The sequence below is a fragment of the Pristis pectinata genome, chromosome 35 (genome assembly GCF_009764475.1).
Source record: "Pristis pectinata isolate sPriPec2 chromosome 35, sPriPec2.1.pri, whole genome shotgun sequence".
Taxonomy (NCBI): domain Eukaryota; kingdom Metazoa; phylum Chordata; class Chondrichthyes; order Rhinopristiformes; family Pristidae; genus Pristis; species Pristis pectinata.
The window spans coordinates 15396260-15409396 of NC_067439.1; the positions used below are offsets into that span (position 1 = coordinate 15396260).

The 13137-nt window shown below is 53.8% G+C and overlaps 1 protein-coding gene across 1 annotated transcript; it reads left to right on the forward strand.

Annotated features, from left to right (window-relative positions):
* Positions 1 to 3512: 3512 nt before the first annotated feature.
* On the forward strand, positions 3513 to 8953 carry LOC127586266 (proline-rich protein 36-like). The gene is made up of 2 exons (XM_052044072.1): positions 3513 to 3572; positions 6412 to 8953. Exon 2 carries the CDS (start codon positions 6443 to 6445, stop codon positions 8951 to 8953), a length of 2511 nt encoding a protein of 836 aa, XP_051900032.1. The 5' UTR covers positions 3513 to 3572; positions 6412 to 6442.
* Positions 8954 to 13137: the final 4184 nt, after the last annotated feature.

Below are 13137 nucleotides of genomic sequence, written 5' to 3' on the forward strand. Positions count from 1 at the left end.
ACTGTGCCCCCCCAGAAATGGACACAATACCTCAGTGGCGGCCGGGTCAGTATTGTCCAGAGGGGTCATCGTGACCCTGGCTCTTGTTCTGTTCACAAAGCCCAGCATCCTGAATGCTTCTGTAACCACTGCCACAGCCTGCTCTGGACCCTCTTTTCCCCCTTGTTTACTTCCTCTCTGAACCTTCTGTAACCAGCCCGGGTCTCGCTTGTGTTAACAGCCCAGCATCTTGCTATGTTTAGCTTGTTTCTTACACTATTTTATTCTGCTTTGGTCAGCCAGGGAGCTCTGGTTTTAGTTTCTTTCCTGCTCTCCCTCAGGAGAATGTACCTGGGCTGCAGCTGTAAAATCTCTACCTGCCTCCCCAGTGTTCATTTTTAGCTTTGCCTGACCGTTTCCCTGGGCCAGAGCTGTTCTCATCCTATTGAAACTAGCCCCTTCTCCAACTGACGATTCAGCGGAGGTCACCATCCTTCTCCAGAGCTATTCTAACATTGTTTATAGTTTGGGAGGGTCCTACAGTGAGAACCAGTCCCACCTGACAGTGTTTGGGGGTTGTCATGGGATACCTGGGAACATTAGACATGATGGTCTGCATGGACACGGTGGGTCAAAGCTAGGAAGGGTGCAGGAAAGATTCACACAGATGTTACCATGACTGAAGGAATTGAGTTATAAGGAGAATTTGGGTAGGCTGGGGCTTTTGTCCTTGGAGTGTAAGAGGCTGCGGGATGACCCTTTGCAGTTATATAAAATCATGAGGGGCACAGATAAGGGGATGGTCTTTTTCCCAGGGTAGAGAAATCTAAAAAAGGACAAAAGTTTAAGGTGAGAGGGAAAAGATTTAAAGATTTAAATCCTCAGTCACACAGAGGGTAGTGGGTAGATGGAACGAGCTGCCAGAAGAAGTGGTAGAGGCGGGTACAGTTACAATGTTTAAAAGACATTTAGACAGGTTCATGGATAGGAAAGGGATGTGGGCCAAATGCAGGCAAATGGGACCAGATCAGTTAGACAACTTGGTCGGCACGGACATGTTGGGCCGAATGGCCTGTTTCCTTGCTGTATCTCTCTGAGACTCTCAGACTCTAGGAGTGATTACAGACCATAGTCCAATATCTGGGCATGATTACCATCTGTCTATTGAGCAAGACCTGGTAATACTCCCAAAGTGACTTTCACTCTTCACTATAAGGATGTCGTTCCTTTCTCTCGTTCCACTGTCTTTGTCCCATCAGGTCTAATGATTCCAATTTCCATTCCAGAGCTTGCAATGTGTCTCCCTGTTCCTTCAGCCACAGACTCCCCTCCGCCACTATAGACACAAGCCCTTGTCTGGAACCGCTCCACTGCCATCCCCTTTCCCTTCCCTCCCACAACCACATGCAGTGAAAGTCTCTCACCTCTCCGGCTGTTGTGTGAAATCGTTCTTTTTTCTGTCTTAAGGATCGAGGACTCTGAACACGAGCTTTGTAGACCAAAACTTGTTTAATCACAAAGGCAAACGCGGGACAGAATGGATGGGAACAGACACACGCTCACTCACACGCAGGATACCGCGAACACGAGAGGGGATCGCAACTAGTTTAGGATACATTCACACACACACACTAATACACACAATGTACAGCTTCAGGATATAACACTTCAATGCCCGTCCCACACTAGCATTGACCCTTAACGCTCCCTGAGTCTGAGTGAAATGCTCCCTGACCATGTGGTGATGCACTCCTACCAATGATCTCTGCAGCGTTGTCTCACTACTCCAGGGGTCATCAAAAGAGAGAGAGCTAGGGGATGCAGCCCTTTTTCTGGTGCTAGGAGGCTGGGTGGAGCCTCGCTGTTGTGATTTAAATGAGCTAATGGTGTGTGTGTGGGGGGTCAAAGACAAAGGTTCCTGCCACAGCCAATGGTCAGGCAAGTTCAGAGGCAAAAGGTCCTCCCACACCTGAGGGGTGGGTGGAGCCTCACCTTGATTGACAGTAGTATCACTTCCGATCAGAGGAGCAATGCCGTCCTCCGGTCAGCGGGGGTCAGGGCCGTTACTGTCACGTGACAGCCATGTGGATTGCTCACAACACTGGCCTCCGCACCCAGTGGGGTATCCTCCACAACTTCCTTACCTCAAACCTGGTTCCACACATCTTTCCCTCACCTCCTTTCAAACTTCTGCAGAGATGTTCCTTCCACCGTGCCCTGGCTCTTTCCTCAGTCACCAGGTGGAGCGATTGCTCTGTGGAGTGCCTCCATTTCAGTACACGTGGGAACCTGAGACTGCAGTCACAACTTCTTCCCACCTCCACTCTCCCCTCTGTGTCCTTGGCCTCCTCTTTTGATCCAATGAAGCCCAAGGAAGAGCACCTTATCTTCTGACTAGTCACATACTGCCTTCAGGAATCAACATCAAATTCAACAGCTGCAGAGGATGATTCTCCATTTACACCACCACTAAATCCAGAGGTGAAAATAACTTCTTCATGATGCTGCCACATCGCAACTCCCCACCTCTGCTCCCTTTTTCCTCAATGTTTCCGCCACTTTCTTATTGTTTACTGCTACCTCTGTCTGGACCCATCCTTCGATTCCTTGTGCTGTTACCGTTCCATTTTCCCTGCCACAGTTGCCCCATTCATCAACATTTTGCTGCCACCCTGCGATCTATCACAGAGCATTCCTAGGTGTAAATATCACCAGCAATTTGTCCTGGTCCAGCCACATGGGCGCTATGGCCAAGAAAGCTCACTAGCACCTCTACTTCCTCAGAAGGCTAAGAAAATTCAGTATGTCCCCTTTGACCCTCACCAACTTTTATAGCTGGACCATAGAAAGCACCCTATGAGGATGCATCACGGCTTGGTACGGCAACTGCACCGCCCAAAACCGCAAGAAGTTGCTGAGTTGTGGACACAGCCCAGTTCATCACACAAACCAGCCTCCCCTCCATGGACTCTGTCTACACTTCCCGCTGTCTCGGGAAAGCAGCCAGCATATGAAGGACCCCTCCCATCCGGGTCATTCTCTCTTCTCCCCCCTCCCATCAGGCAGAAAAGCTTGGGAACACATACCACAGGCTCAAGGACCCTTGAACTTACATGCTAAAGGCTAACTCTTGATCTCTCAATCTACCTCATCGTGGTCTTTGCACTTTATCTGCCCGCACTCTGCACTTTCTCTGTAACTGTAACACTATATTCTTCATTTTGTTCTTTTTACTACCTCAATATACTTATGTAAGGAATGATCTGTCTGGATGGCATGTAAACAAAAGTTTTTCATCGTATCTCGGTACATGTGACAATAATAAGGCAATTCCAATTCTAACTCTTATTTTTCTCCCCTCCCTGTTTTTCTGTTTAAGACATCTTACATCTCTAACTTTTTCTGGTCCTGATGAAAGGATATTGGCCTTTAACTGTGATTCTCTTCTCACTTACACCGGAACCTGATGCATTTTTCCAGCATTCTCTGTTTGTATTTCAGATGTCTGGGAATGATGTCTAATAATGATCAAGTATCTGGGATTAACTGCAGATGAAGATCAGATATCTGGGATGGAATGGAATTCAATACTTGTGAGTCATTGTAAGGTCTAATTGATAACTATGAATGATTATAGGTAATCAAATATCTGGCTTGATTGATCTGATAATTTGACATAGGGACGATGTTTATGGATTGTTACTGGAAATACACAAGTTATGATATCTCTGACATCTAGAGCGATTCTTGATTAATCTGGATCTTGGGTGTGGGATTGAAGATCCCATCGATGATTAGAACATTAGAAGTAAAGCAGACAGCCCCTCATGCCTGCTCTGACATACAGTGAGATTGTGGCTAATCCTGTCCACTTTCCCCACTGCAGCCCACAGTCTCCGATTGCCTTAGACCAAAAAAAAATTATTGATCTCAGTCCTGCATATAATTAGTGCCCTATCTCCTGCAGGGCCCCTGCTTAGAGAAGTCTCTCCTCATCTCAGCCCATGGAAGAGCAGGTGGTTCCTCTCTGGTTTCTTGACTAATATTTCATCTTCAGCCAACTCCACTGAAGCAGAAGATCTGAACGTTGTAGTTCTACGATTGAGGGGAGCTTGTGGTGGGCTTCCTACATTCCAACAGCATCCACATTTTAAGAGGAATTCTGTGGCCGTGGAATGATTTGGAACAACCTCGAGGTGTGAAAGCTGCTCTGTATATGCAAAGATCCTTGAGTGGGAAGGTGAGGGGAGGGGTCCCAGATCAGTGTGTCTGGACAGGGAGCTTCCTCGGGACAGAGGGGTCTCTGGGAGAGGGGCAGAAAGAAAAAGGCAGGGGGGGGTGGGGGTTCCAGGGAAAGGGAAGGCCACAGGAGGGGCAGATGAGGGGCTCCTGTTACTGAATTGTTACTGGATGCTAAACCTTGCTCAGGTTGTGACGGGTGTCCCTCAGCAGCCAGACTCTGGAATCAGCCTGTGCAGCAGTGCCCCACTGTGACATCGCAGCTTCAGCTGTGGCATCACAGATGTGAACAAAGGAACAATAGCTCCCGAGTAACAACCTCCTCTGCCCCTACCGTGGAGAAACGTCCCGCCTCTGTCCACAGAGCACAGGCAGGTAATCGGATCTGCTCGAAGGATTGGTCAAAGATGTGGGTTTTACGGAGGGTCTGAAAGAAGGAAAGAGGACAGGGTTAGGAAGGATTTCCAGAGCTCATGTCCCAGGCAGCTGAGGGCACTGCCAATGGTGGTGCCACTGGATTTGGGGCTTCTGTGCAGGAGTGCCGACTAGTAAGTTATCACGGGACACATCCGCTCTCCGTTGTACAAGTTCTCAGGCCGTCAGCTCAGAGAGGTGCAGGAGTTCCTCCCAGTGTCCCGAACAATGTGGGCTTCTCTGCAGCACCACTGAGAGGTCACACTGCTCCGTGGAATCTTGCCATGCACGGGTTGACTAACCTGTTTCCTGCAATGTAACCAGGAGACACAAGAGATTCTGCAGATGCTGGAAATCTGGAGCAACGCACACAAAATGCTGGAGGAACTCAGCGGGTCAGGCAGCATCTAGGGAGGGAAATAAGCGGTTGACCTTTCGGGCCGAGACCCTTCATCAGGACTGGCAGAAATGTCAACTGTTTGTCTCCCTCCATAGATGCTGCCTGATCTGCTGAGTTCCTCCAGCATTTTGAGAGTGTTGCTCCTTCATTGTAACAATAGCTACATTTCAGCAAGTGCCACACCTGATGGCAGTACACGAAAGGCAATGGATATGGTAGATAGATAAGATCTTTTTCCACCCATGGTAGGGGTGTCAAAAACAGCAGGGCATGGGTTTAATGTGAGAGGAAGGAGCTTTAAGGGGGATTTGTGGGCCAAGTTTTTTACCCAGAGAGTGGTTGGTACAGTAACTCACTGCCTGAGGAGGTGGTGTAATCAGATACAACCACTACGCTTCAGAGACATTTCAGCAGTTGAGTAGGCAAGGCATGGAAGATAGGATAGATATTTATTTATTAGTCACATGTACATCGCAACACACAGTGACATGTGTCCTGTTGCGCTACTGAGAACGTGCTGGGGGCAGCCCGCAAGTGTCACCACGCTTCTGGCACCAACATAGCATGCCCACAGCTCCTAACCCGTAGGTCTTTGGAATGTGGGACGAAACCGGAGCACCCGGAGGAAACCCACGCAGACACGGGGAGAACGTACAAACTCCTTACAGACAGCAGCGGAATTGAACCCTGGTCTCTAGTGCTGCAAAAGCGTTACGCTAACCGCTACACTACCGTGTCGCCCACACGGTAGGCGGGGCATGGTCACAATGCAGGCAAATGGGATTAGTGTAGTGTAAATGGGCAAAAAGGTCAGCAGGGGCCCGGTGGGCCAAAAGGCCTGTTCTGTGCTGTACCACTAGGTGACTCTGTACGTCACTGTCTGGCAAAATGCTGCTGGTTGTCCCTGGGACTGAGAAGAACGGATCGAAATAGAGTCATAGAGTCATACAGCAGGGAAGCAGGCCCTTCAGCCCAACTCATCCATGCTGACAAGGTGCCCACCTGAGCCAGTACCATTCGCCAGCATTTGGCCCATGTCCATCAAACCTTTCCTATCCATGTACCCATCCAATTGTACCTGCCTCTACCACATCCCCTGGCAGCTCATTCCATACATCCACCACCTTCGGGTGAAACACTTGCTCCTCAGGTCCCCTTTAAACCTTTCCCCTCTCACCTCTAGTTTTAGACTCCCCAACGCCCCTCATGATTTTATAAAACTCTCACCCCTCAGCCTCCTCCATTCCAGGGAAACCAGCCCCAGCCTGTCCAGCCTCTCCTTATAACTCAGGCCCTCCGGTCCTGGTAACGTCGGTGTGAAACCTTCCTGCAGCCTCTTGAACGTAACGACCGACCCAGTGAAATGTTCTTGTTTCCAGATGACCGGGTGGGGCACGCCAGGCACTGAGAATGGGCAACACACATTCGGAGGGTGCGGTGCAGCGGGAGCGGGAGGCTGTCGAGGTGCTGAGGAAGGACAGGGAGGATGAGAAAGCAGGCTGGAGGTCGAACCCCGGCAAGGACGAGCAGCCGAGAGCACCGCCGGCGCTGGCCTGCGGCCTCGAGCCTGGGGTGGACTCCCAGGCCAGGGAGGGGGACGCCAACCCCCAGAGGGGCTTCAGCGATGACCCGGCGCCAGCCCTTGGGACCGCTGCAGATGCCAAGGTGAAGCCGAGCCAGGGCAAGAAGAGGAAGATTGCCAAAGCCCGGAAGTGGGCGTCCGGCCAAGTGGCCTTTCAGGAGCCAGTGGTGGACAAGCCGGTGGGCGAGAGGCTGCAGCCCCTGGGCCGGGCAGGGCAGGGCAGGGCGTCCAGCTCTAAACCCGGGGTGGACCCGCTGAGGGCAGTGCCGCCTCCGGGCTTCCTCCAGCAGGGGAGGGAAGCGGGCCCGGACTGCCAGCCGGGGTCCCCGAGGCCGGGAGCAGGCAGCAGGGTCCCGGAGAGCATGAAGCAGGACCCCTCCGACACCCGGTGCCACAAGGCTGGCACCGGGTCAGCCCATAGGGGGCAGGGGGAGCCCACAGGGCCTCTCCTCCAACTCCTCCCCCCCCTCCCCCCCACCAGCCAGAACAAAGGGGGCAAGAGGGCCCAGCTGTCATGGGCTCCCCAGGGCGAGACGGGGCCCACCACAGCCCAGAGCAGCCAGGGATCCACCAATGGGAAGGAGTCACCCTGCAAGCTGATCAAGCTGAGCACCATCCAGCCCACTCCTGGCCCTGTGGTGGACAGGGGGGCTCAGGGCCACAGGGGGCAGCAGGAGGGGCAGCTGCCAGCCAGGCAGGAGGGGGAGGTCGGGAAGCCCAGCTCCCCGGCCACGGGGTCTGAGGCCCAGTCCCGGCCCGACCGCCTGGTAGCGGCCAAGGTCAGAGTGGACACCCCAGCCTGTGTGAAGCGGGCCCTGGGCCCAGCGCCGGATCCCACTCCCTGCCCTGGCCGACTCAAGACCCACTCATTCCTCACCAAGCGGGGGGCCCACGTGGACCCGGCCCCGGGCCCACCGGGCACGATGCCTCCCCGGGTCGACCCACTTTCGGTTGGTGCCAAGCCCGCCCCCGGGGCCAGAAAGGGGACCCCGGCCAGCATCTCCTACGCCGAGGCCCTGAAGCAGGGGACCCCACCGGCGAGCCCCCGGGAACACACAGTGCTCCCGTCTGGAGGGGCCCAGGTGCCCAGGCCTGAGCTGGGCAGCCCCAAGGAACCCAGAGATGTGCCGCAGGTCCAGGATTCTGCCTCTGCGGCCTCCAAGAAGAAGCTGCCCTTCTACGAGCAGCTGATTGCCAGCCTGAAGAGCCAGGCCCAGCGGCAGAGGGGCAGCAAGGTGCAGAGGCCGATCCCAGGCCAGGAGGGGCCGGACCAGTGCAGGCCGGCCAAGGCCGAGGCCGAGGCCACGCAGGAGGCCCCGAGCACCGGGCCAGTGATGGCCGAGACCCTGGCCCTCCCCGGCCCCGATGCACAGCCTGAGCCAGAGCCTCCCCCGGCCCCACAGCTCTCCTTCCAGTTGGAGGCCCACCTCCGGCCCCCGCAGCCAGGGGCGGCTAAGGCCGAGGGCGACTTTGCCCCCTGGGTCCAGCCCATCTTTCGGTTCCAGAGCCAGCTGCTGCCCCGGGAGGAGGCCGAGGTCTACCGCAGCATCTCCTTCCTGCCCCAGGGCCCAGCAGCTGGCCCCCCGCAGCAGCACCCGCCCATGGCCGGAACCGGGCCTCCGCTTGGCGTGTTGTCGCAGTCCTGGCTGAGGCTGCAGGACAGCACGTCCTGCAGGCTGCAGCTGCAGCCCCTGGCCGAGGCCTGGCCCGAGCCCGGGGCCTCCACACCCTCTCTGTACCCCTGGCCCGGGGTCGATGGCCCGGCGCTGGAACAGCTGCCGGTCTGGCCCATGCTTGAAGGCCAAAGCCAAGGGCAGGCCGAGCTTGGCACTGTGGCCCAGCTGCAGTGCCAGCAGCTTCTCAGGCCCGCAGCCCCAGTGCCGCTGCAACTGCAGCTGCAGATCGCCTGCAACATCCAGCAGCAGTCTCAGCCCCCTGCCCAGGACAAGGCGGCCTTGCAGCAGCAGCAGAAGCTAACCCAGCCCCAGGCCTCTCCCAAGGTCCAGCTCCAACCTGAACCCAGGGCTAACTCCAAACCCTCGGCCCCAGCTCCTGCCCAGCCCAAACTGGCTGCCAGCAGGCCTCCGAAGCCGGAGCAGCTTCCTCCCAGGGCCCCTGCCCAAGTCTCAGCCTCGGCCAAGGCCAGGCCACAGGCGCAGGCTAAAGGGCGGAAGGTGCCGCCCTCCTGCCCGGCCCAGCTGCAGGAACCGGCCCAGGCGGAGGCAGCGCAGAGGCCAGCTGGACGCTGGGCGGCCTTTCAGGTGGACAAAACCTGCACCAGGAAGTGTCACTGCCGGCATCGGGAAGACCAGCTGCCGAGGAACATCACGGCCTGGTGAGTGGACCGAGGAAAGCTGACGGGCAGCCCAGAGCCAATCTTCCTCCCTCTCCCCAAACCCCTCCTTCCTCCTGCTCTTTCCCACTTTCCCAGGTTTGACGAGAGATCCCTGACCTGAGACGTTAACTGTTTCTCCCTCCACAGACGCTACCTGACCTGCTGGGCGTTTCCAGCGTTTTCTGCTTTCACTTTTGGGCTCCAGACAGACTTCACTGAGCAACAATCTGCTGGAGGAACTCGGCAGGTGGAGCAGCATCGGTTGGGGCAGAGGAATTGTTGATGTTTCGGGTCGAAACCCTGCACCATTCCGCTCCCCCCACAGATGCTACTCGACCGCTGAGTTGCTGCAGCAGATTGTCTGTTGCTCCAGATTCCAGCGTCTCCAGTCTCGTGTCTCCAAACGGACTTCATTGAGCTGACTCGCGGTTGGATAATTTCTTTACCTTGGACCGTTTGCACAGCTGCACTCCATCCCATCTCCAGCCTCCGCCTCCTCTCCAAACCTGCAGTTGTCTCCTGACTCCACGCGCCCTGTAATGAACCTCCTCAGTCAGTCTTGCATCACTGCCTGGGTATTCAACTGGTACTTACCACATCTGATGTGGGATATGGAGAGGGAGCAGGGACGTTTTCAGTGGTCTGCAGAGCTGAGTGCCACCTCCCGTCTTTGCTTCGCCGCCGTGGCCCAGATATTCAGACCGCACTCATCTGCTTCCTCCCCCAACCAGAGAATCACTCCCCAGGGCCTCTCTTCTTGTGCCCATGCTTTCTGATGCAGCCCCTCAGCAACACCAACTGACAACGGGCACCTCCTCCCACGTCTGGTAGCCTCCCCTCTCCAGCAAGGGATGAGTAGAAACTTTCTCCGTCTGGGAAGACCAAAAGCACGTTTGTTGGCCCTTGTCCACCGAGTCCATCCCACTCCCTGGCTGAATCATCTCTGGCTCCAAGGCACAGTTCAGCCCCTCTCTCTGGGTAACACTCCTGCCCCACCCTGGCTGCTGAAGGCCCTGTCCTTGCTCTCATTATCTATTACAGCTCTCTGTTGCCTGGCCTCCCAAGTCAAACCTCTCCCTTCACTCACCCCCCAATCCCCTTTACCCATCCACCCCCACCCCCTGCGCTCACTGAACCCCATTGGTTACTCTATCAAAGCGGTGCCTTAATTTTAAAACTGTTGCTTCGAGTCCCTCCACAGCGGCCCTCCCTCATCCGCCCTTCCTCCCTCCGTCTGCTGCAGCTCGTAGAACCACTGTCTCATGGCAGCAGAGGCCCCAGTTCTGCGTGGAGTTTGCACGCTCTCCCTGTGACCACGTGGGTTTCCCCCGGGTGCTCCCGTTTCCCCTCACGTCCCAAAGACGTGTGGGTCGGTAGGTTAATCGGCCGCTGTAAATTGCCCTTGGCATGTTGATAGAATCTGGGAGGAGTCGATGGGAATGTGAGGAGAATAGATAAAAGTAGGATTGACGTAGGATTAGTGTAAGAGAGTAGCTGATGATCAGCAGACTCGGCAGGGTGAAGGGCTGTTTCTCTGCTGTACCCCTCTATGATTCTATAACCTCTCCCTCTCTCTGTGACATGCTGTTATAGGTCTCAAAAGCAAGGATTCTGAACACAGTCTGGCAGTAAGGAACTTTATTTACAAGGGGGAAGCATGGGAAAATGATAACAGGAATCACACACACACACGCGGTCAGTTTATAGCAAGCGCGGGAAAACCGCACCGGGGAGAAAAAACACACACACAACGAACTAGGTACATATCAAGGAAAAGCAATACGATACCCGCCACCCCTTGACTCAGTGCAGGCACAGCTCTCTGCTACTAGGGACACTAACTGAAACACTCCCAACCCTTTAACAATGCACACCTCACCAACAATTTCTCCAGCGCCGTTTCACGGTACTGGGCCTGGAGTGAAGCAGGGTGGTCCCTCGATGATGGCAAAGAGAGGGAGCCGAGCAGACGTGGCACCCTTTATAGTGCTGGAGGGCTGGGGGTCCAGCCCAGGTAATTTACAGGGGGCCAATGGCCCAAGGCCAAGTACAAAGGTACTTAAAGGGGCCAATGGTCAGGTGTGCACTGACAGGTGGGGCGGGGCTAAACCTTGATTTGCAGTGGTGTGTCTTCCGACCAGGTAGTGGGCAGTGCTGTCACGTGACAGCCACGACCCTCCACGATACACATGCCTGTCCTATAGCCCTCCCAGTGACTCCCTACACCATCCCCTTCAGTATCCCTGAAATTTATCGCTTCATCTTCAGCAGTCTTGCCTTCACCTGCCAAGACCGTAAAACCCTGGAATTCCTTCCCTAAATCTCTCTCCTCCTACGTCCTCCTAATTAACCCAAACTCTGCTGCCCTTATTCCTGCTCGCTCCCATTTCTTTTCTGCATCACCCCTGTGCTTGCTGAATTTCTACATTACAGTATCAAAGTAATGCCTTGATTTCAAACCACTGACCCATTGCATCCACCTCTTTGACCAAGCTTCCTATCCTGGTCTCTGTCAGGACTTCATGTGAAATGACTTGAGATGTTTACTGTGTTGAAGGTATTTTGTAAGTTGATACTGATGTCAGCAGTTAGTGTCAGAGACCTTGGGGTAAATTATTCTAGATTGCCATTAGGTTTGTAAGAAGACACAGCAATTCTGTCATTTGCCCTGTGGTTGCTGTCTTGATGCTTTGTTGTATTTCAACTGACTAGTTTCAGGAGCTTGGGGTAGAGGTCCCCCACGCCGATGGGCATCTCTCTCTGGACCTTGTACAAGACCATCGGCTAAATTACAGAGCCAAGGCAAGGAAGGTCCGTCAGTCCTTCCTGAAGAAATGTCTCCAGTGGTAGGAGCCAAAGTTCAGGCACAAAGCCAGTAACCAAGGGGAAAGTCTTGGACTTGGCTGATGGTGCCCCACATACTCTGCTCCCAACATCTCCAGGTGGCTGGGGGATATCAGGGGCAGTGATGGTTTCAAGGGACAAGGCTCACGGCAGCCTGCTTTAGTTATAAAGTACATGTTAACGGAAGGACAAATGTAGAGTTCAGGTCTGCTCTCCAATGCGTGGCTTTAGGATGTGGGGGTTGCTGGAGAGGCGAGCATTCGTTGTTCATCTGTCAATGTGATTGGTGACAACTCACCATCCCCTTGACTCACTGCTGTCCTTCTGAAGGTGCTCCCAGTGCTGTTGGGAAGGGAGTTCCAGGATTTAGACCCAGCAATGATGTAGTAGCAGCAACATATTCCCACGTCAGGTTCATGTCGGCCTTGGAGGCAAAGCTGCGGTCAGTAGTGTCTAAATATGCCTTGTCTCTCTTATGTGCTGGAGGACAGGGGTCAGAAGGTGCTTAGTAGCACTGTGCAGCTCACAGGCAGTACACACCGTAGCTGCAGTATGGCAGAGGGAGTGAACATTTAAGGTGGCAGTGGACCATTGTCCAAATCAGCTGCTTCCTTAAATTCGAGGAGGACTGACAACTGGGTACGCTTGCATCTCAAAACAATTTTGCTGTTTCTTCTCCCTTCACACAGGACCAACTCAGTGAGGGAACCCTTCTGTGAGAGCCCCTGGGTGAGGACAGCTGTGCTGGCAGGGACATTGGTAGCTGGAACCAAGTTCTGTATGGACCACTTCAAAGCAAACAACATTCTCAACTGAATGAGCAACTTCACCAGAGACCAGAAGAGAGCCCAAGTATCAAGTTTTTAATAATTTCAGGAAGTTCGAAATGTCTAGAGTTGTTACAATTTAGGCGACAGACCCAGTCCCTGGACATTGTTCACCATTTCCAATCCTCGATAGAATTCTGCTCTATTAAATGAATTTAATTATCCCAGATTACTGCTCTGCAGGTGAAATCAATTAAGTTGTCATTTCATGGAGGAGCCAAATCATTAACATTTGAAAATCAACTCCTGTAATTTGTTGAAATTTCCGATGCAAAATGCGCAGGATCACACACACACACAAATTTCAACCAGCCATCAGCACACCCGGGACCAGCTGTGTATCAGCACAGGAACTGGATGCAGTTTTCCTCTGAACTCCTGACTCGCTTACTTCAAAATAAAGTTTATTTTAAGGTCAGCAAGGTATGTGGATTTGTGAGCGTGATGGTCCTTGGGTTGGGTGCTTTCCTGCATCTGTACTGATGAGCTACCACTACTGGGAGAAATCACTCAAGTG

What these genes read in the sequence shown, in the direction of transcription:
- LOC127586266 (XM_052044072.1), top strand. Translation starts at nt 6,443, where the DNA reads ATGGGCAACACACATTCGGAGGGTGCGGTGCAGCGGGAGCGGGAGGCT.